Here is a 22,956-nt window from a genome sequence, read left to right on the forward strand (position 1 = left end):
TTTAGAAAAGGTAACTGATGCAATCAATCCGTTAACTTCGGATTCTCTCAACCTCCCCCCCCCCCCCCCTTCCTTGTCTGTCTCTCCTGGCTGCGTTTCCTCGCTGTGTATGTGTGAGGGGGAGGTTGTGTTGTTGTTGTGTTCCTGGCTCTGGTTGCAGCCAGGAGAGAGAGAGAGAGAGAGAGAGAAGCCGCGATCGCGTTTCAGGGGCAGCACATTCCGCAGGAACCGCTGCTGCAGAAACACACACAGCCAGAGAAAGGAGGTCATTGCAAGCAAAGGGGGGAAACCTGCACCAGAGGTTAGACTCATAGGAGTTTCTGTGGGGGTGTGGGGAATAACAGGGAGCATGCGATGGGTTTTGTTTTGCATTAGGTGACAGGCTGCAATTTACCATAATAACCCCCTTTCCCTCCTCTCTCTATGTGCAAGGAGGTTGTCAGTAAGCTGGGTACTTTTTTTTTTCTTTTTGCATTGGAGGCTGATGCACGTGTTTGCAGACACTTATGCTCGGTAAAGCATTGCAGCGTCCCTGTGCATGTTGCAGAGGAGGGGATGGTTGGGTGGGGGAGGGAAGGCAGGGGGTGGCTGGCTTTTTGTGTGTTGCATGCGCCCACCCTGTACGGGTAGGTTGTAATTGTTCCTTAGCAGAAGGGATGACAGGGAAGTCCTTGTGCTTTGCATGGGGAAACTTGCAGAGACCTGCATGTGGCGCTGGAGCTGGGCGTCTTTGTGCCCCTCACCCCCTCCATTCCGTTGTGCGGGCTGCGTCCGTGCGCGCTAAGACGCTGCTAGTGCCAGGCACCTCGGGAGGGTTATGCTGAGACAACACGCAGGGTCTATCTCGCCCGCCCGTACCAGTGGCAAGATCCGTGCCACGCGCATGAAGCTCAATATTTAACGCTGTGTATTAGTGTGTGTCGCGCGCCCGCCCTGAAGTATTGGCTCAGCAGCGGCTGTCGCTCGCCAGCGCTCACCTCTCGAACAAACTTCAGGAGTAGGCGGTGACTGGAGGAGGGGGTGGGAAGTAGGCGAGAATGACGGGTGCGGCAGCCAATAGAAGGGCAAGGTTGCGAGATTCCTCGCCCTAACTAGTAATCGGCTGCCAATCGGTAGAGTTCAAGGCTGGGACAGGGGCTAGCCGGGTCCCTGTGGGTGTTTGGCGGCGGCAGCGGCCAATGGTTGTCCACAGTGCCTCCCCCTTGACAGGTAGGCGGGGTTCCTTGCGATGGAAGGGGCGTGTCCTGTGATTGGCACGCCCCACGTTCCAATGGGGAGCCTGGCTGGCTGCTGGGCGCGGTGCGCCGCTCCTGCTGGCTGGTGATGGACAGCGAGGAGCGGCCAATGAGCTTGGTGCGGCGCGGCCCAATGCCGGGCGGCGGTGGGCGGGGCGCGCGAGGCTTGGGGGGGGGGGGTAGGTAAGGTTTTAATGAGACTCCATTGGGCTATAATCAGTGTCATGTCGGATTCACGTTAACTACAACAGGGTGAAACAAAATGGCGGCGGCTTAGGTGAGCCCAGCAGCAGCAGGGGGAGTACGGCAGCTGGGGGCGGGGGGGGGGGGGGAGAGCCAGCAGTGGCGGCAGCTGCCTCAGCCTAGCAGCAGCAGGGGGAAGAGCCAGCAGCAGGGGGAGCAGCAGCAGCAGCAGCACCTGGAGGTTGCTCCTCCCCCTCCCAGCCCTGATCCCAGCAGAGGTGAGTGGTACCCTGAGAGGGGGAGGGGAGATCTGTCCCCACAACATCCCTCCCCCAGGGGAGGGCAGGGCAGGGCAGGGCATGTCACACATACACAGGCACCGCCTCATGTGCGGACAGCTGCACAGTGATGTTGCCCTCCCCACCCACCCGGTTCTGCAGCCCTGCCAGATAAAACGCGCAGAACGTTTGTGCATTAAAACGCGGCGGTGGGGGGGAGGATTTAAAAATTAAAATAAAATGACACCCTTCATCTCCCTTCCCAATAAAGCATCCCCCTGCGATAGCCGACTGAGACTTGCCAATACATCCTCCCCACCCCAGGTTGCAAAAATATTGTGCATTTCAAAATAAACATGCAACCTCAAAAATTCCACCTTGAAAACACTTTGTTTAAAATACATCCTCTGCCAAAACTTGCAACTTATCTCACTGAGAATTACAAATTCTCCCCCCCCCCCGCAAAAAAACTTTGCCTTTAAACTACCCCCAGTTCCTCAAAAATATATCTCCAACAAAAGCATCAACCACAGATTTTAAGCAGGGAGTCAAAATATTCCCTCCTTCCAGTCGCTGATGACTTGAAATCACTGTCATAGTAGTAGCACATTCAGTGCTTGAAAAATATGCAGGGGGGGAAGGTGTGAAGGGCAAACGTTTAGTTTTGTTGCTGTCAGGTTGTGGTGGTGCTGCTTGCTGCTGCTGGTGCTTCTTTCTGTCATGTTGCTGTTTTAATGTGTGATCTTACGCTGGTTTGTGGGGTATTGCAGCATCCAAACACTTAATCAGATCCTGATTTACACATGCTGCTCTCCAAGAAATTAAATAACCCGTTAATCTGTTTCTTGCAGCTAAAGTTGCTAGTGCCTCTCCCTTTGCAGTTAGCTAAAGTTTATACAAGTACTAGTTCATTCACTTTTCATAATTAAAGGTATATACCATGTGAAGAGAAAAAAAATCACTGGCTCCATGATCTGAATAATTTTAGTTTAAAGAGTGTCTTATGAACTGGGAGTCCCGCTGTCTGATTTTTCTTTTGTGGCTGTATTTATTTTGAGAAGGAAACTTATGTCTTGAATCTTTAATTGAGGGGATAGTAGGGAAGAATTAGAATTGACGGGCTGCATAATTCTAAATAATGGGCTGGATGAAAGGAGTGTGGCCAAGAGAGTTTGTTTAATGCAATGGCAGTTTTCTCTTCTTTCTCCACTCCTGCTGCAATCCTTACCTGACCCTGCTGCTGCAGCAGAGAGCTGGCCTGCTGCTGCTCCTGCTGTCTCTGAACAGAGCAAGTAGGAAGGAGCTGAATGAAATGGTACTTTACAGGTCACCAGTAGGTTGCACAACTCGCTGTCTTTTCTGTTCTCTCTCCCCCTCCCCATCTATTCTGTTAAAATCATATTTTAAAAACTTTTATTTGTGCATAATATTGAAAGCAACTGAGGATAACGTTGAGCTCTTTTTTTTCCAGATCTCTGTGTGAAAAGCTTATTTTTCTTATTAAAAAGAACAGCTAGATTAAAACTTCTTTCTATTTAAGCAAACAGTTTGTTTTCTGAATCTAGATTTGTTTCTGAATGATCCAGATACTAGTTTGGTCTAACGGAAGATGTCATTCTTGAGTATAGTCACTAATCCTATAATCCTGTAATAACATGTTCAGTCAAGGTATTCTTTAATTAGCTTTAGCCCTACAGTAGATTTGTTTTTCACAATTTAGCTTCATTCTAAAAATTAAGTTATGATTTTGCAACTATTTTGGATCTAGCTTAGCTTATGATTTAAACACAGGCCAACCATTGAACAGAGATGTCTTTTCTTGTACTGCAAAGTAAGATACTGTGCTTTCCAGAGCTCCTGTATTTGCATGCTCAATATTAATGTCTGGCTACATTTTGTGAACATATAAAGAATTACTGACTCCTAACCACTTGGCTGCTAAAATAGTGCATTTTAAAAGTAATCAAAGTTGCTATGACTTTCAAAACAAGGCATAATTGAGCATTTGAGAAACTGAAACCATAATACACAGTGTGAGGCAGCTAAACCCACTAAGTTAATGCCTGCCACCAAGAGACTTGGAACTGGTCCCTCCCAATTTAAGATTATGGTGGTGAAACTAATCCTTGCTTTGTTGGAGCTTACTAAAGTCTTAATAGAATATTATTTAATGATGAATTTTTTTGGGAAGATTAATGTGGACACCAAGAAGATTGGTGATTATATTATACGTAACAAAGTGAAGTTGCTAACAAACTTTTAGCCAAATAATAATTTCAGTTTTGAGTTTTAAATGTGTGTGACTTTGATCTAGATTTAGCAGTGCTAGAGAAGCATAGTTCACAAAATTATTAATTGTAGCTTTATTTTGAATCTTGCAGTATTCACTTGTTTTAACTTTGAAAAGACTCTTGGAGTCATATTTTGCTGAGTATGTACTGGGGGATAGAATCTGAAAGACTATATCTGATTTTTTGGTTGTCTTAGACTTGGCTTAATAATTGCTACCAATATGTCCAATTTCTGAAATTTTTTGTAATTAAAAAAAAAGTTAGAACTTCTACAAAGTAAGGCAAGCCAGGCACAAAAGCACTGAACTGGGCTATGTTCTGGGGAGAATGTTTGCTATTAAGTATTTCATTTACAGTAGACCTTTTTGGTGCCCATTGTGAAGGCATCTGCGTGCTTTGCCTAATTAAATACACTCCATGACAAACCAACAGAATAACACTCATTATTTGTTAACTTTTTAAACAAATCATTCAAAAGCCTGACTGCACAAGTATTGCCTTGAAGCTTAACAAACTCAGGCTCTGTTGGACTTCTGGAGCAAGTCAATTTTAGAGGTCTTGCTTCTCCATTGAGAAAACCTTGTCATATGCAGTGGAAATTCTCCTGAACTTCTGGTGATACACTCCACCAGTGTTGATTTAGTAGGTGCTAGTATGCAGGAGGTTTTGTGACACAGAGGGAATTTATAGTAAACAGATAAAAATGTGACTCTGCTGCTCACTGCAAGAGTTTCACAGCAGTGTAGTCAGAATTAGCAGTAGCCTATAGCTTGCACACACCTCTTCCGCAGCCATTGGCTAATAAAAATTCCTGTAAACCACAGGTTACAATATTTATATTGATATGCTTCATCAGTATCCTCAGAGGTTAGAACAGAACCTACACTGTGTGGTCTGGAATTTAATGGAAATGATATGGTAGTTCATATGACATTAGTGTAGTAGTATAAACTTGAGTAAATTTAAAATGTGGCAAATTTGTATGACTCAGCAATTATGGTTTTGAGGGCTTAATTAAGGCACTGACCTTTATTCCCATGGAAAATCCATGGTAGAGCCATACAACTCTCCCTCGCTCCTTTTATTTTTAAAGAAATGTAGCCACTGCAAGGAATTCCCTCAAGATTTTATTCCAGGATATGGGCAAGCCCTATAAAATGGTGTTAGTGTGATTTCTAAGGTATATTTACTTGTGTGTTTTTTTTTTTTTTTTTTTTTTTTTTAAGACAGTTTCCAGGGTTCAGAAATTATCAAAAATTAAAGCCTGGGCTGTTTTCAGCCTAAAGCTCACTCCCTATTTGAGCATTGCAGCTATGTCTGAAATGGTCTTCACCCACAGTTCTCATCCATGTGCTACTTGGTTCCAAAATGAAACTGTATTAGAACCTTCCTTGTGTAGTTAACCAGAGCATGGCTCCCATGAGTAGACATTCTGTCTTAAACTTAACCCTGTCCACAATGGAATATCCATTTATATTTAAACACTTCTAGCTACAGCAGTCTGAAAACTGTTCTCAAATGTGCAAAACAATTTTCAAACAGTAATAGGTAAGTGGCTTGTGTACTAGTGTGGACTTGAATTAAACTTTGAATGGGTGGGGCTACCTTTTCACTAGCCAGTCTGTTTAGATCAACAAGCTTCAGTGTTGGAGTCGGTGCAGTATCCAAATCATATATATGGTTATAATATATATAATATATATATATTTTATTCGGAATGTCTTTTTATTCTGGCCGTCTGTTGAATTTCTGTGTTTGTAATCCCAAAACTACTTAAGCCCCAACCAAACCTAAAGGATGACCCATTCGTAAAAACTGAGTTACTGATCTCTTGCTTAGGTCTAGAGCTGTGGTTCTCAAACTTTTTTTTCACGGACCACTTGAAAATTGCTGAGGAAATCAGCGGGCCACTTAATGATCTTTCCGAATGTTGTTTGTACCGTTAGTTAACTATTGTAAAAAGCACTAAATATAATTTTTTTTAATAATAATTAAAATTCTTTTCCTACAAATAAAAGCACACACCTCATATTTTAATATCAGTAGTCTTACCTTTCTAATGCAGTGGTTGTGCCCTCTCTTCCCTGCCATGGCAGCCCACAAGCTGGGGGTCTCCCCTCTCTCCCCCACCACAGCTGCCCCCGAGCTGGGGCTGGGAAGCAGGGGGGTCTCTTCCCTGCCACAGAGCTGAGGCAGGGAAGGAGGGCTGTCTTTCCCTGACAGCCGCAGCCCTGGAGCTGGGGAAAGTCACCTCTTTCTCTGGCCGCCACAGCCCTGCACATCCCAAATTCCCGTTGCCCCCTCTTCTCACCCCACTGCGCACTGCCCCCTCCCACCTACCCCCTATTTCTCCCAAGGCCACCACCACCTAACCTTACATGTATCTTCTCTAGGATCCAAGCACCTAATTTATGGAGCCATGCCTGCACAGCTGCAAGAATTAGGTGGGTGGGCCCTTCATTGCCTCACCTTAGAGGAAACTATCCGCGCACCACCTGAATAGAGCTCACAGACCACTGGTGGTCCACGGACCATGGTTTGAGAACCTCTGGTTTAGAGCCATTTAAATTAATCAGTAACTGGCCACACTTCCACTATTTAATCCTGCTGGGCAGTACCACATGAGACCTGATCTGGAGTTGAAACTTAAAGAAAGAAGAAAAATATAAGACCCAACACATGCCTATTTGCTCCTCTTGAAAATTACTTACAACCTTGTAAGAAGATTAGAATAATTACAACTGCTAGATAAGTGTGACGTGTGGAATTGCAATTCCATTTTCTGGAAATATAGTATGCCATATACTCAATTTTCAGTTGTAGTGTAGATCAAGAATATTTATATTTAAAAGAACAAGGTGAGCTTATTATTGGATAGACAGACTTGATTGCAAAAGCCACTTTTTTTACGTGAGATATTAATATTGGCTTTGCACTTTGCTGTTGAGTCATTGTGTGCTGCCTCAACAGCTGACACATGTATATTTGTTTAAATTTAGATTTTTCTGGAGAATTGGAGAATCTTCTACTATTCAAGAGAAAATCAGTTTAAATGTTGAGTTCTGTTCCATGTGGTGGTATTTATTATTTTATACTATATCTCTTATCAAACTATTAATCCTATCAAGTGGTGTTTGTTGTTTAATGCTGGCATATAATAGGGCATGACCTCAGACGTAGTTGGTTAACTTTTTTTTTTTTAAACACCTATTTTTAAGATTTGAAGATTACATCATGAGACAGAATAAACTTAACAATTAAGTATATTTTCATCTCCGTGTATGGTTATATTTATTTGCTTAACACCTTGACACAAAATGAGTCTACACCTTACCAAGAAACTATTTATGGTATTCTAAACTTCAGCTAACTTTGGAGGCCATGTAATCACTCACTTAATAGAAGAAACTGAGGCAATTTGTGTCTTGAGACAAATGCCACAGATAAATGGCACATGGAACACTTGACTTAAATGTACCATGTGCATTCATACTGAAAATAGGAATTATAAATGTAATTACATTATGCCTATCTGACTCGTCCTGTCACTCCATTGGCAAAGTTCCTCCTTCCTAAGAAGCTCTGGTATTGCTGGCACAGGTAGGCCCTTGTTTTCAGCCTCAGAGGTGATAGTAGCTCAGTGGTGTATGGTTATCCCTGTACATACTGTGACATTGATACTTGTTATGGGCACTATATCAGTCATATAGTATTTGTGTTCTGGTGGTGATTAAACTATATATAAACTAATCAAACAAAACAGGTAGTTTTTAATTTTTGTAGCCTGTTGAAAAGGAGGGAATGCTTGACAAAGGGCACTTTATCAACAAATTCCCTAACAGGTGCAGCTAATCCTTTCTTCATTAATTACAAGACTATAGTGCATATGTATGGTGTTTACTTTTTTTACAGTGGTGGGCTTCAAGAAGGTCTATTGACCACTAGTGTTCCACCAGGAAAGACTTCACTGAATTGAATCCTTTTAAAAACTAAGCAGTGAGTAATTGGTTGGGGAATTGGGACTCTTAAAAATTACAGTTACACTGGGTATGAGTAGAAATTTATGCAGTCTGTGGATCACTTTCTAAAAGGGGAGGGAAGTGTGGAATTCTCAAACACATTTTGCAAATAAAGTGCTGTTTTTAAAAAGTCACATGGAGGCTTCATTACTGGACCATCTCCAAGCTAAAAAAAAAGACACTAGAATATTATTTTTATTGCTAATTTGTATCTATTTCAGCATTAACTGTTTTTCTTTTCTTCTCTCTCTAAAGCTTTTACCTTCCTTGATAAGGATGTACCCGTGCCACCAGGAACAGTCTTCCTAGACTTCCAAGTTGGTAGAATAAGGAATTTCAGTCAGCACGTGTTTCTGTGTCTCTTCTGATTCCTGAAGGATGGATATTTATGAGAAGCTACTAAACAGCATGTGGAACTCTCTGATTGTTTTAGAGTTGTGAATAACCTTTGAAAGATTTGTTAAAAGAATAAAGAGGAACCTCTATGGGTAACTTTTGGCTGAAAGATATTCTTGGTCAACCATGGTAAAACTTGCAAACCCACTTTATACAGAGTGGATTCTTGAGGCTATACAAAAGGTTAAAAAGCAAAAGCAAAGGCCATCTGAAGAAAGAATTTGTCATGCTGTGTGCGCTTCACATGGATTAGATAAGAAAACTGTTTCAGAACAGTTGGAACTAAGTGTTCAAGATGGCTCTATTCTTAAAGTTACCAACAAAGGCCTTGCATCCTACAAGGACCCAGATAATCCTGGGCGGTTTTCATCTGTTAAACCTGGCACTCTTCCTAAATCTGTTAAGGGATCTAGAGGAGCCTCTAATGAGCTTCGTAATGTGGATTGGAATAAACTATTGAGAAGAGCAATTGAAGGGCTTCAGGAACCAAATGGCTCCTCTCTGAAAAACATAGAGAAATATTTGAGAAGTCAAAATGACCTAGCAAGTATTTTCAACAACCCTGTCTTTCAGCAGAGATTACGGTTGGGGGCCAAGCGTGCTGTAAATAATGGGAGGTTACTGAAGGATGGACCTCAATATAGGGTGAATTATGGTAGTTTGGACAGTAAAGGAACTCCAAAATATTCCAGTGCTTTCCCAGCTTCTCTTCCACCTGTAAGCCTTCTACCCCATGAAAAAGACCAGGTAAGTGTGAAAAATGAAGGCAAATCTAGACGTGAAAACAAAATCCAAATAAATGACTATTTCAGTTTTCCTTTGGTTTTATATGAAATTGCTTGTTATAATTTGGAATAGTTTTGGATTAATTTAACTGTTTGTGAATGAATCTTTGACTAACACATTCTGAAAGGTGATGCCTGCATTGCTGTATATGCTGTTGTGAAGTGTTTGGGTTGTTCCTGGTTTTGTTTTTTAAGATAGGGAAGAGGAGCTATGTGGAAAAGGGGTATTTGTGCCCTTGTGCTTGGGCACTTTTGGAGATGAAATGTCTTTTTGTCCCCTATTCCACCAGCTTGATAAAGTAATGTTATGATGTTGCTGTAATCCTGGCATAACGATCAGTAGAAATCAAGCAGTTCACTTCTGTGTGTGTAGTTTTGTACTACAGTGCATGGATCAGACACAATTTGTTTCACAACTATAGTAACACTAATTAGTAGATATATTGTTAATAAATTTCTAATGTAGTCTTAAGTCCTTTTTTAAAAAACAACAACAAAAAAACAAAAAAAATATTTTAGTTATACTCCGCCTTAGAACTGTGGTTATTGTGAGCTGAAGTTAATAATACATGCATCTAGGAACTGAACTACCAATGTCAGATCAATGTGTTGCTTCCTTTTCCTTCTACCATGGGATCTTTTGTGGCTCTCAGTGTCCTGAAGAATGTTCTCAGCCCATTTTAATTCTCTTGACCATCATACATCTGCTTTGTCACCAGGTGGCCCTTATACTTCCAGCAGAGGTGTTTAATGGCTCTGACTTCTTTCTAAAACTATCCCTGTGTTTTCATCCCAAGATTTTAAAGGATGAGATGATGAGAGAGCATCAATGGTGTAAAAAATACCTAAAGGGAACCCTTGGTCATTCCTCACTTGGAGTTTGTGGTGTGCTTTTAGAAACTTCACTAGAATTTTTCCTACTCTGCCATCTGGTATCCCACTCTGCTTGCATTATTCATCTCAGTGGCTTTTTTTAATGGATTAATTGCAGAGTGGCTTTTGAACTTCAGATGCATTTTGTTAGTGCTCACTTCTGACTTTGCATAACATACACATTTCTTTTGACAATTATGGGGGCCGAAAACGGCATCTCTATCAATCCTCCTCTTAGCAGTTTTCACACTGATTTCTTTCATTCCTTTCTCCTCTCAGCCTAGCTTGTGTCTTGTTCTACATTGTTGTACAGAAGCAATTCAGCTATGGAGCTGATGGCAAAGTGACGCTGACTAGAAGCCTGAGCCTGCAGAATTATATGTAGATGGGGGTGCTCAAGCAAAGTTACCCATTTATTTCAGTGATATTGCTCATGTATGAAAAGTGCATGGTGCATCAGGCCCTAGAACTGGAATAGGAATTCAGGAGTATTGCTTACCATGTGATTTTTTTCCCCCCCTATATTTATACACTGTATAGATTTAATTATGCAAACCACTGAGAGCTTCATCATTACAAGTACCTTTAGGAATTCTTGCTGTATTCCAATATTCTACACTGAAGTGAATCATCTGAAGCAAACAAAAATGCATTAATAATATGTCGGATCTTCATGATCTGTGTTCTCAGGAGGAAATCTCCATTGGTAGTGTAGGGATAGTGACTTGTTCAGGGCAAGCAAATGGTCACATAGGCCATAGTGCTGGAAAAGTTAGCCTTCATTGTACCACTAAGAAATGCTGATATAGATCTAAATTTGATTTTTGAACATATGTCCAACAAATCAGTCCTCTGATGTCAAGTATTGTTACAAGAATTGAGCTTTCATTATATGAAGCAAATTCAGGTATAAAGATGTACTGCTAATTTATGCTGCTTAGATTTTACTCAAAATCTTTTACATCAGCTTCTGGAAACCTGTGTAGCTCCACTCAAATAACAGAGCTGGGCTGACATGTAGCAGCTGAGGATCTGCCACATTAAACTATATTGTAAGAATTCACCTATAGACTATTATGGGGCCAATGTCTTGTATGTAACTACCAGTTGCATGACTTAATTTATTAAAGAGATGGTTATTTTAAAATAATTTAAATGTCTTTTATTGTTCATCTTGCTGCTTTACTTACTTTCCATAAGTGTACAGGTTAGTACTGAAGGAAAAAATGTGGTGCAACTTTTTAACTGAAATAAGGAATAGTTTACAGAATGGTTATACAAGGAGTGTCCCAAGATTATCCCTTGAATTTGATTTACCAAAATGTAGCCAACTGGCCTTTTACATTGAAAGCTAGACTTTGACAGGGCTAGTATATTTTAAAGGCCCCTCTTTGATCTAAATCGGTGGTGGTGTATACACCGTACTAAAGTAAGATTTCTTATGCTGAAGAAAAAGTAAGTATGTCAGAAGATTGGTCATGACCATGTTGCCTCTTCTGTAGAAATGATGATTAAAATAGCATCTTGAATTCAAAGATCTCAGTGTTTTTATGGACATTTAGTCTGATCTCGTAAACCCTTGCTTATACAAGTTGTACTTACTAATACAAGTAGTAGTACATCATGCTGGGATAACTGAGAAGCTGTGTGTGTACATCATGGAACTCTATGAAGGTTGGTTGAAGTAAACTGAGCTTTCAGACTGGTGGGACCAAATGCAGACCTTGATATTCCCCTCTGTGGGGGGCTTGGAGCCCAGTGTGAGGTAATGTTTCTTATTGTGTTTATATAGTTTTCCCCCACAGTGGGGGCCTGATCTCAGTTGGGGCTTCTAGCTGCTGCTGTAATAAACAAAATAATGCTGTGGGAACTCTGAAGTTTGCCTTGCAAAACAGGAGTTGCAAACTCCTTTTAAATGTTGGTGGTGGAGGGGTGGGGTTGTGAACTCACAGATGAGGTGTGCTGCATGCAAATCCCAAGGGTCCAGAGAGATGTTAGAGCACTGGTGTGTGGATCCTGGGTTAGCCTTTTCCATGAAGCTGTCTGGATCCATTTTCTTCTGGCATCAGGGTTATGTTAGGAGTGGTATAGTCCACTGGTATTCCACCATAGCTGTGTATTACCTCCCTGCTCCACTGGGAATAGAAGCCACAGAGTAGAATTAATGCAAGCTTTAACTACATGTGTATTTCCGATAGAAAACTTGCATGAGTCCAGAGGAGAGCATGTGTTTAAATGTCAGCTCTGCTTCCTGTAGAGTTTCAGAGTAGTGGAAAAAGATGGTCAAGGGTATGGAACAGCTTCCATATTAAGACAGACTGAAAAGATTTAGGGCTGATAAACTTAGAAAAGAACTGAGTAAAGGGGGATATGATGGAGGTCTATAAAATCATGAATGGTGTGGAGAAAATGAATAGAGAAGTGATATAACCCTTTCACACAATACAAAAACCTGCCATTGCCAAACGAAATAAAGAGGCAGTAGATTTAATACAAACAGGAAGTACTTATTCACAAAATGCACAGCTAACCTGTGGAACTCATTGCCATAGGATGTTGTGATGGCCAAAGTATAACTGGGTTTCCAAAAGAACTGGGTAAATTCATGGAGGATAGGCCTATAAATGGCTATTAGTTAAGATGGTCAGGGATGTAGCCCCATGCTTGGGGTGACCCTAAACCTCTGACTACTGGAAGACCGGCCTGGATTGCTCCCGTAATTGCTCTGTTCTGTACATTCCTACTGAAGCTGTAGAACGGCCACTGTTGGAGACCGGATACTGGGCAAAATGGACCGTGGTCTGACCTAGTATGACAGTTCTTATGTCTGTACTACATTTACATGGAGGGGATTCAAAGGGCTCCCAGCAGTATGGGAAGAGAAGTGTGCAATGGAGCCACTTATTTCTCAATATCCTTTTGCTACTTTCATATCTGCATGAGGGGATGGAAGCACCTGGCCCATAGGCAAAACATATTCCATTAGGAATGTCCTCTAGGTTTTCAACAATAAGTTTTCTGGGCTGGATGGCAGAAAGTGTGATTAGAGCTAAATGAATTGAACTTCTAAAGAGCATCACGGATAACTATTTTGGGGCTAGTGTGGTGGCTTACGCTTACCTTATCTCCCCCACACACTCATGTACTAATAAAGAGGGGCTGTTTTAAAAACAAGGGATGTGGGTTGATCATTTGCAAGAGCTTACTCTGTGTAGACATGGATGTGCAGTGGTTTGTGACAGATAGTGCGTGTCTATAACACCGGTATAGCTATTGGGCTTTTCTATGTTATGGGTGAATCCGAAGAGACAATATATGTCATTTGATATGTATTAATTTTTAATATTTTCTTAGGCCTCTTGAATGCCTTTTTAAACCCCCCCCACAGTTGAGTAATAGTTCTCTGCATTAGATTTTTATGCCAAGAGTCACTTTGTTTGGTTTTTCTTTTTCACTTTCAATTTGTCCCTACAAATTGATCTTATTGCAAAAACAAGCTGTTTTTATTAATTTTTCATACTTTGAACTCTTATTTAATGTTTTTACTGGCCTATGAAGACCTTACTTGCTTTTCGAATTATAACTTGGCATGGGTTGAATTTCAATTGTCTGGGATGCTGCTTCTGCCAGTGCAGACACTGGGTGTTCCTCCTTCTGTCTGTCAGGCAGGGAGCCAATGTATAAAGAAGATTCTGGCACCCAGCCCCCTCTTCCAGGCTCCTCCCCTCTCTGCTCCTTCCCTGTGGAAAGGCAGCTGGAGCCTGTTGGCTAAAGGTTTTTCTAATTGCTCCACCTTGCCCATCTGGCCTTCAGATATACTGGAGAGCAGAAGCAAAAAGCCAGGCAGAAAGGAAGCTGTCTCTTCTGCTTCTGCCCACTGTACCTGTTCCATAATTAGGGCAGTGTTCCACACCCATTGATGTCTGTTTGCCTACAGTGACCTACCATAGTTGACGCTAAATTATCCAGGACCACCTGCCCCACTCGCAGAGGTAGTCTGTAAGAAATTCTCCATATGTCTTCTGCTAGTGAAGAACCTAAACCACATATTCCAGGACTCCATTCAACTAACAGACAACATCCTAGCTTCCTGAGTTCCAACCCCATTTGGGTGCATTTCTGAGGAAAGAATATATTCTCTTCCTTCAATGGCCCAAAAATATTCAGGGCTGGCCAAGACTTTATAAACACAAGATTTTTCAGACAGAAAAATCTCTTTACTCCAGCAGTTTTTAAAAACAAGAGCAAATAATTCCCTCTCTATCTTCCTCATTCCAGAGGAATAAGCCTATTTTTCTCTCTCTGCTGGCCTGAAGTCGGGCACAAGTTGAACACCAACAAGTTCTAGCAACAAACTTCAAGCCTGAGCCTTAATTTAAAGAGGGTGTAATCAGCTTTATTTCTTTCCTTCTGAACCTCCTGAGTCAGAGGTGCCAAGAGGAAGCATTTCTTGTTGCCTGCATGGTTGTTCTAGAATCACCTGAGTCCTCAAGTAGCTCTTGCAAACTCCTTAATGGAGTTTTACCCTTGCTTCTGCCCTTTGTCAGATCAGACTCGCTGTGGCCAAAACCCTCTCTCATCTGCTAGGAACCATCTTGCCAATTCCTTGGACCAAACAAGTATGGGTCTTCTCAAGGTACTTTCATGTCTGTGAATGATCTGGGGAATGATGCTGAGCCTAGTCCTGTCATAACTGACCCAATTATTAAATACAACAGTTAAAGATGGAGTCCCTGTTATACTCTGTCCCCAGGGGCAAATGACCAAGAGACTTCCTGTTGTCCATTGACCTCCGCAATTGTCTCTAAACGTGTCCATTATCCCAACTTATCAGATGTTCATGAGGTTTTCAGCAGACTGACTATAAAGTGGTACACCACATTGCCATTTGTGCTTGCTTATGTCCCCTGGAGCGTCCAACAAAATGGTGATGGTAATTAGCTGCTGCTCTCAGACAAACTGTCTGTTTAATGCCTTATATATCTGGCCTCTTTCAGGGATTTGTGTCCAAAGGTGCTAAATAGGCAGCATCCAGATGGATATCTCCTCACATTTGAAACTCTGGGCTTGTTGTGAACCAGGAGAAAAGCTCCCTCACCCCATTTTGGAGTCGTAGTAGATAAAAAGGAGGAGGGGAGAGCTCTTGCTCTCTGTAATGCGATTCCAGGCCTGCAAGCAACTCCAGCTTTTAATCTTACAGAAGTATCCATAAGGTGCTGCATATCCTTACAGGTGACCCTGGTGGTCAGCCTGCCAACAACTGGTATGTTTTAGTCTTTCACCTACTGGGGATCTCCTGGAATTCAAATTGGAGGCCCTCCTGTCAGGGAAGCCCTCTCTGACCTGAATGGATGGGTCAATTTCTCTTGAGTCAAGTCCTCATTGAAGGATTTCCTCCCCTCCCCATAGGTGCCAGTGGATATGATGCTCATTTCCCACTTGGTATGTTCAGAAGGTTTAGTTCTTCCAGGGAGAGAGGCAGTGTATTAGAAGTTAGGGCTGTCAGGCTTGCTCTGGTTTCTCTGAAATACCATCCAGTGCAATAAATCATGATCAGGCTGGAGAAATCACCAGTGATGGCCTACTTGAACCAAGAACTGGTGCCTCATGAGTAAGTCTGTCCTGCTTTTGCATTAAGTAGAGAGAAGATCTGGATCTCTGAAGGCTCACGTGTCCAGCCAATTTAATAGTTATGGCCATTAGCTCATCCATCCAGGCGAATGTAAACTCTACAGGGAAGTTTTTCAGTGGGTATCGGAAGACTAGGTCACTATCATGTAACCTATTTCCAATCTCTCCCAGAACTATCAGGGTCCCCAGTCCCTGCAACAGACCCCAAACCTAGGGAGCTCTGGCCTGGAATGTGTTCATTATCAGCTGGTTAAACAAGCGATTTTAGGCCTTCCTTTCAAACCCTTTTGCTCCTCCAGAAAATCTTAAAGAACTGTGAGATATGAGAAATAATTTTTCCACTCTACTCCACACTGGTTAGGCCACAACCGCAGTATTGTGTCCTGTTCTGGGTGCCACATTTCAGGAAAGATGTGGACAAATTGGAGAAAGTCCAGAGGAGAGCAACAAAAATGATTAAAAATCTAGAAAACAAGACCTATGAGGGAAGATTGAAAACATGTGTGTTTTGTTTATTCTGAAGAAGAGACGACTGAGAGGAACATGACAGTTTTCAAGTATTTAAAGGGTGTTATGAGGAGGAGGAAGAAGAAATTGTTCTTAACCTCTGAGGATAATATAAGAAGCAATGGGCTTAAATTGAAGTAAGGGAGATTTAGGTTAGACATTAGGAAAAACTTCCTAACTGTCAGTGGTTAAGCATGGGAATAAATAGCCTAGTGGGGTTGTGGAATCTCCATCATTGGAGATTTTTAAGAGCAGGTTAGACAAACCCCTGTTAGTGATGGTCTAGATAATACTTAGTCCTGCCATGAGTGCAAGGGACTGGATAAGATGGCCTCTCGGGATCCCTTCCAGTCCTACGATTCTATGATTTTATGAAAAGAGAAGGGTGCCTCTTGGTGCTGGTAGGCCGAGTAACTCTACTTCATGGACCTGCTCCATTTGATGGGGGAGAGGTGATTGTAGATGGGGGGGAGTGGGGGGAGGGGATAATAGACAGCCTCCTGAATCCAGGTCCAGTACTGAACCCGTGTCTCTACATTCTGCAAGCTCATGTCCTGACTCTTGACTAGTCCTTAAAATCCCAGGGAGTTTCAAAGATTATAAAAATTCTCCCTCTACTGCCACAAGAAGTCTGTCTTCCACATATTGCTTGATCTTGTGCCGGTCTCAGGGATAAGGACAGAGAAACTTTTTTCTTTGCCCTTGATCTCTATCAGTATGGACTCAAGAAGAGGACTGCTAGTTACCTCAAGGCCTTCATGCCAAGCATTCTGAGGGGTTCAGTAAATGGCCTCTCAAGAAATCTTGATGTCACGAAGTGGAATTCTACCGAAAACCCCACTAAAATCCTTGTATCCCTCCATGAATCCTCTAATCTGGTTCCTGCTGTTCTTTTTTTCTAATCCTTTTTCCTTCAGATCTTAATCTCTCTTCATGGAAAGTGGTGGTGGTTTTGGCATAGGCGCCGCGCCGACTCTGTGGGTGCTCTAGTCCTGCTTAGCACCCACTGGCAGCCAGCTGCCCCGCTGATCAGCACCTCCCGCCTGCTATGATCAGTTGTTTTGTGGCGTGCAGGAGGCTCTGGGAGGGAGGGGGAAGAGTGAGAATGGGGCATGCTGGGAGGAGGGGGCTGAACTGGGTGGGAAGAGGCGTGGTGGGGTCTTGGGAGAAGGGATGGGGTGGGGCAGAGAAGGGGGCTGAGCATCTCCTGGGCACAGAGGAAGCTGGCACCTATGGGTTTTGGTGGCCATCACTTTGGTCTGATGAATTAGGGAGTTGGCAGCCTAGTTTAATCTTCCAAAAAAAGAAGGTAGTCCTCTGCACCTCCCACAGTTTTCTCCTCCAAGATAGTTTTATTTTTATATATATATAATGTGATAAGGGATCTCCCATCTTAACTCTCATCTGAATCACAAAAGTCCTAAGAAGGTATTCTGGCATTCTCTGGTTGCCTGAGCTTTGAAGACTTCGCTTTAATTCCTTTTACAAATCCTCCCTTCATCTTTTCTTGAGGGCTCATGTGAAGGAAAGAAATCTTCTCCATATATGCTATCATCCTGGTGTGACATACCAGGGTGCAATCTGGACCAGTGAGGGATTCTGCCATACCAGGGTGCAATCTGGACCAGTGAGGGATTCTGCCAGAGCAGTGTATAAGAGAGAAGTCTCCATGCATGAGCTCTGTTGAGCTGACATTTCTTTTGTAAGTCTTCTAGATAGTACTGTCTCTTTGGACTTTACTTCCTTAGGCAGTTTAGCATTTGGATGTGGGGTAGGAAGGTGTGTGTTTTCTCCCCCCTCTTCCCCCAAGCTGCTACTCTTCTCTTCTCCTTGCTGACGGTGAAGACCGTAGTTCTCATACCACTAGAACCTAGCCAGTGTCTTTTCCCCTACCCTTGCCATTGCAGTCTGGTTCTAGAGTTTCAAGAACTCTTCTCCTATACTGTCATGCTATTGCTAAGCAGAAATTGCATCCTGGAAAGCCAGGTTTTTGTTCTCCTGCATCATACCCACCAACCACAAATAGATTGTCCTCTTTGTTGACTGGGGGTAAACTATAGAATTTCAGGCACTGGCGCTTAAATTTACAAGGAAGTCCTTTTACTTAATCTTCTGAAAACAATGCTTCTTCAAAAAGAAAGAAGCCATTGTAACGTGCTTCTGTTTTAAAGGAAGTGTTTGTATTGTAGCTGACAGCAGAGAGTTAAACTTGGATAATTTTAATATATTTTTTGTTCATATTCACTTCTCTCCAGCGTTTCTATAAGCTCTGATTTTTTGCAGGGCACCAGGCATCATCCCATTTGCCCTACAAATTGAAAAATTTTAGGGATTTCCCTATTTTGCTCTCTGACAGCCTAAATTTTGTTTCATTAGCAAATGTAACTAGTTTACAAATGTTTGTTCTGTCTAGATTATTTCTATGTTAAAAGCAACAGGTTCTACCTTAGTAACCAAAATTAATTTTCTCTTTTAATCTCTTGTCTAGTTTGACAAAGTTGGTCTCGCCCCAACAGCAGCCTTAATTTTATTAAGTAGTTCTTTTCAACTCCCCTGTTTGGCTAATGTTTGCTCATCGTAGTACAGTTGGGATTTGTTGATGCTTGAGATTCCAACTGTCTGTACATCCCACTGTTCCTTGATATTACAGGAGCACAGTTGTACAACATGTGGTGGAAAAACTAGGAACTGCTTTTTTTTTCTTTTCTGACTTCCTCCCTTTATGTTTAAGATCCTTTGAGTATAAATTAACTACTAATCAACCAAAGTTTCCTAATTTGATATCTCAAAATTGCAGTAGAGAATCTCTCTTCCTGAGAGAGGAGAGTTTGGAAGTCCAAGTGGTTTAGAAAACCTTTTCTTGGCACCTTAAGTGCAATGCCAATTTTGAACTCTTTGGCGCGGGGACTCTTCTTAGCATGAATAATGTGCTGGTGCTGTGTGCAAGGACTGCAAAATTGAGTACTAGCGTAACTGTGGGTGAATGTGGCTAGGCCTACACTACGGGGAGGGGGGTCGACCCAAGATACGCAACTTCAGCTACGCGAATAGCGTAGCTGAAGTAGCATATTTTAGGTTGACTTACCTGGCTGTGAGGACGGCGGCAAGTCGACCGCTGCCACTCCCCTGTCGACTCCGCTTCCGCCTCTCGCTGTGGTGGAGTTCCGGAGTCAACGGCAGAGCGATCGGGGATCTATTTTATCGTGTCTACACTAAACACGATAAATCGATCCTCGATAGTTCGATCGCTACCCGCTGATCCGGCAGGTAGTGAAGACGTGCCCTGAGATGGATTCTGTTCTTCCTTGTGCATTGTAAGAAGAATTCACAAGATTTCAGTTGTAGAATTTTTTGAGATTGGTGATGCTTTGAGTCAGAGCACATTTACAAGATGCCAGGTTATTTCCAGGGCAGTAACCAGTTAGGGTGCAAAAAACACTTTACCTGTAAGCTGCTGGTAGCCAGAAGGAATCACTATGATTACCTAGTTTGACCTTTCTGCATAATAGGCCATAGAATGTCCTAGAGCAATTCTTTGATCTGGCTGTAGAGAGGTAGTAAACATGGAACCCCACCAGGGTAGAAGAATTTTAATGATTAGTTTAAATTGCTTGGTGTAGTTATTTTAAAATAATTTTATTTTAAATTGGATTGAGATTTTATAAACTAACTTGAGAACCTGTACTACCAGTGTAATGCCTGGTGGCTGGAGTGGATATGGGGCAGTCTAGAGCTGAACTCAAGTGTGCACGGGTGGTCTGTTAATCAGGAGGCGAGTCAGAATCAGAGTCAGTCAGGGGCCAGGAGGGAGTTCTCGTACGGATCACTAGCCAGGAGAGCCATTCCATGGGAGAGGGTTAGCGGATTAGGGATGTGAGGGTGGGCCGGGCAGGGTCAGGCAAGGCACAAAGGTGGCAAGGTATAGTTATGCAAAGGTAAAAGGGCAAGGTGGTCTAGACAGCAACCAGCAGGCAATGGCCTGTTGTTTAGATGGCTGCTTCTTCCTGTTGGTTTCTGCATTAGGTATCCAAGGAGAATGCTGACTGCCCAGCCAGTCAGAGAGCTGGGGAGTGGCTGCTGTGATACTGCAGGCCTTGAGCACTAAGGCTGTCTGTCGGGGAAAATGTCGGGATGCCATTGTGGTGTGGCAGCTAGGGACACCATCTAGGCAACTGATGGACCAGGGTACAATACCAGACTCCTGACATACTACAAATGTAGATTAAAAAAATCCCACAGCATTTAAAATTTACTGTTATAAATATTTTGGTGCCTAAGGGTTGGATTTTCAGAGGCGTCTAAGTGACTTGGAGCACAAGTCCCATTGACTTCAGACTACTAATGTTGATGAGGTGTAGAGCCCAAGCAAAGCATTTCACCTCTCTTGATTTGTGGAAGTTCAATATATTGGAAGGTAATGTTAACTGCAGATATATCTGGGGCTATTTGCTTGCTTTGTGGTTTTCCAGTGAAAATGTTGAGGTCCTGGACTTATCTTTTTCAGTATAGGTGACCAGTGTGAAAATTAATGGTAGGCAGTGTGTGTGATTGTGTGTGTGTTTTTGTTTGTTTGTTTGGGGGGTAGGGGGAGGGGGGTAGGATAATTCCCCTTCTGCAAAATAAACTCTGCCTGTATGAATTCCCTGAATGAGAGACTGATCACAGTAGAATGTGCAGACATACAAGTCTGAGGTGCTCTCTGACCTCTACTGGGCTCCTTGAGTTTTTGGCTGATACTGGAGTTGAGTAGTGGTGGCTTGAATATGCCCATGGGCCATGGTAGCCTCCTTGGGCTTCGCTGTTAATAGTTGTTTTTTTTTTTTTTGGGTGGGGGGGGATGTGGAGGGGTGGAGAGGGAAATAAGTGGTTGTGGTATCTCCCAAATACCACCCACTTAGGCCACCCAAATGAGACCAGTTGTGCAAATCTGTGATCCTCCCTTTTTAAATGCTTAATAAAATGGTTAACAAAATTGACATTCAGATCATCATCTCTGGATATCAGTTAACACCTCAGTGAGTTGGAAGGGGCCACTCATGCCTCTCAGAGTTACTGTTGTAGGCTTTCAGTGGACTTGGACATCTCTGCATTGGTTATACACCTTTTTCAACTCTTCAACTAGAGGTGAACTTAAAAAGAAAAAAAAAAAGATTTCTTGAGGACAAGATAGCAGTTTGAGAAAGGTGCAGCTGGGCCATACTAGCCCAATCTAAGCCTTGTATTGGTTTTATGACTTGGTTTGAATATGTTTATGATGACCTCCCTGCTGATGACAAAAACCCAAACAAACCCCCAGGTGTTTTGTGTTTTAGTCGGTGACACTGTAGCCACACTTAGAAAAATCAATAACTCTTCCCTGGTTGAGTAAGACTCTTTTGTGGATGGATGCTGTCAGCTTCTGCAGAATCTAAGGTTCTAAGCTGTAAGTTTATGGTCCTCATAGTTGCAAAGGCTACCTTCCACTTGTGAATGGTGTAAACAGATGTCATGAGCTGTAGAGAGACTGTTAGGGTGGGTGGAGGGGAAGAGTTCAGGTGTTCTTGTTTGAGTGCTGTGGGAGCTGTATCCTCTGCAGAGGGAGGTTATGCTGGACTCAGTCACCCCAGAAGAGAGTCCTGTGTATGTGTAAGGTCTCTGCTGTTGTATCCTGCCACCCAGCAAAAGGGGTGTGTTTGGGGTTGAGGGTTCTTGCCATCCCAGCAGGGTGTTCTTAGGTCTGGGGCCAGGGCCACCGCCACACTTATTTCCCTCTAAGGTGGCAGGCCTGCAGCCAACTGCAGCAGTCCATCTGCTGGGTGGAGCCTAATTGTTCCTTGTTGTTTGGATGGGCTGAGATCTGGCCCAGGAGAGGGGAAACTTCACTAACCCACAAAATGCTCCATTTTGGGGTGTGCCGGGGGAGTGGCACTCCTGTCATGCAGCAGAGCTCTCTGTGGGAAGGGACAGCATAAATGTAATGAAGTTGGCAACACTTACTGCCAACTATTAATTTCTTGTCCCCAGACAGCATTTTATTCAGGGGTGGCCTGGCATAATTGACTTTTTTTTTTTTTTTAAAAAATGTGGTGTCTGTGTGGTGGGAGGCAGCATTAATGGGGAGTGCAGTTTGGTCAGTGCAAAACCAAGGCTTTTGGCGGTATCAGTGTATTTCATCCTGGTGATCAGGCATAGTTAAGGCTACATTTTAGTCACAGGTATTTTTAGTAAGTCACGGACAGATCATGGACATAACCAAAAATTCACGGCCCGTGACTTGTCCATAACCTCTATTATATACCTCTGACTAAAATTTGGGGGAGGGGGAGGTGCCTCAGTGGGATGGCTCAGGGGGCACCCCGGGTGCTGGGGGGGAGGGTTGGTGGGGCTGGAGCAAGCTCCCTACCCATCTCCTGAGCTCCACATGCTCCCTCTGCTTCGCCCCAAGCCCCATTTCTGCAGCTCCCATTGGCTGGGAACCGCTGCCAATGGGAGCTGGGGGGGGGGGAATGCCTGCTGGCAGAGGCAGCATGTGGAGCTAGGAGCTGAGGGAGGGAAGTTCCTGTAGCCCAGGGGTTCTCAAACTGGGGGTTGGGACCCCTTGGGGTTGTGAGGTTATTGCATGGGGGGGGGGGGTCGCGAGCGGTCAACCTCCACCCCCAATACCCGCTTGCCTCCAGCATTTATAATGGTGTTAAATATATTAAAAAGGGCCTTTAATTTATTGGGGGGAGGTCGCACTCAGAGGCTTGCAATGTGAAAGGGGTTGTCAGTTAAAAAAA

The 22,956-nt window shown here is 43.1% G+C and overlaps 1 protein-coding gene across 7 annotated transcripts in view; it reads left to right on the plus strand.

The window, feature by feature from the left end:
- The first annotated feature begins 205 nt into the window (after nucleotides 1–205).
- Nucleotides 206–22,956, plus strand: part of KAT6B (lysine acetyltransferase 6B) — a 197,283-nt gene continuing 174,532 nt past the window's right edge. For 2 of the 7 annotated variants that reach the window (XM_054035324.1, XM_054035330.1), the window contains exons 1-2: nucleotides 206–301; nucleotides 8,262–9,149. In XM_054035324.1, coding sequence (XP_053891299.1) covers nucleotides 8,529–9,149 — 621 coding nt within the window. In that variant the 5' untranslated portion in view covers nucleotides 206–301; nucleotides 8,262–8,528. Of the gene's footprint in view, nucleotides 302–1,308; nucleotides 1,354–1,423; nucleotides 1,513–1,587; nucleotides 1,697–6,380; nucleotides 6,432–6,992; nucleotides 7,042–8,261; nucleotides 9,150–22,956 lie in introns of those variants that run through there. The other 5 variants (XM_054035329.1, XM_054035331.1, XM_054035326.1 and 2 more) reach the window with 5 other exon arrangements.

The sequence above is a fragment of the Malaclemys terrapin genome, chromosome 7 (genome assembly GCF_027887155.1).
Source record: "Malaclemys terrapin pileata isolate rMalTer1 chromosome 7, rMalTer1.hap1, whole genome shotgun sequence".
In the NCBI taxonomy this organism is placed as follows: Eukaryota; Metazoa; Chordata; order Testudines; family Emydidae; genus Malaclemys; species Malaclemys terrapin.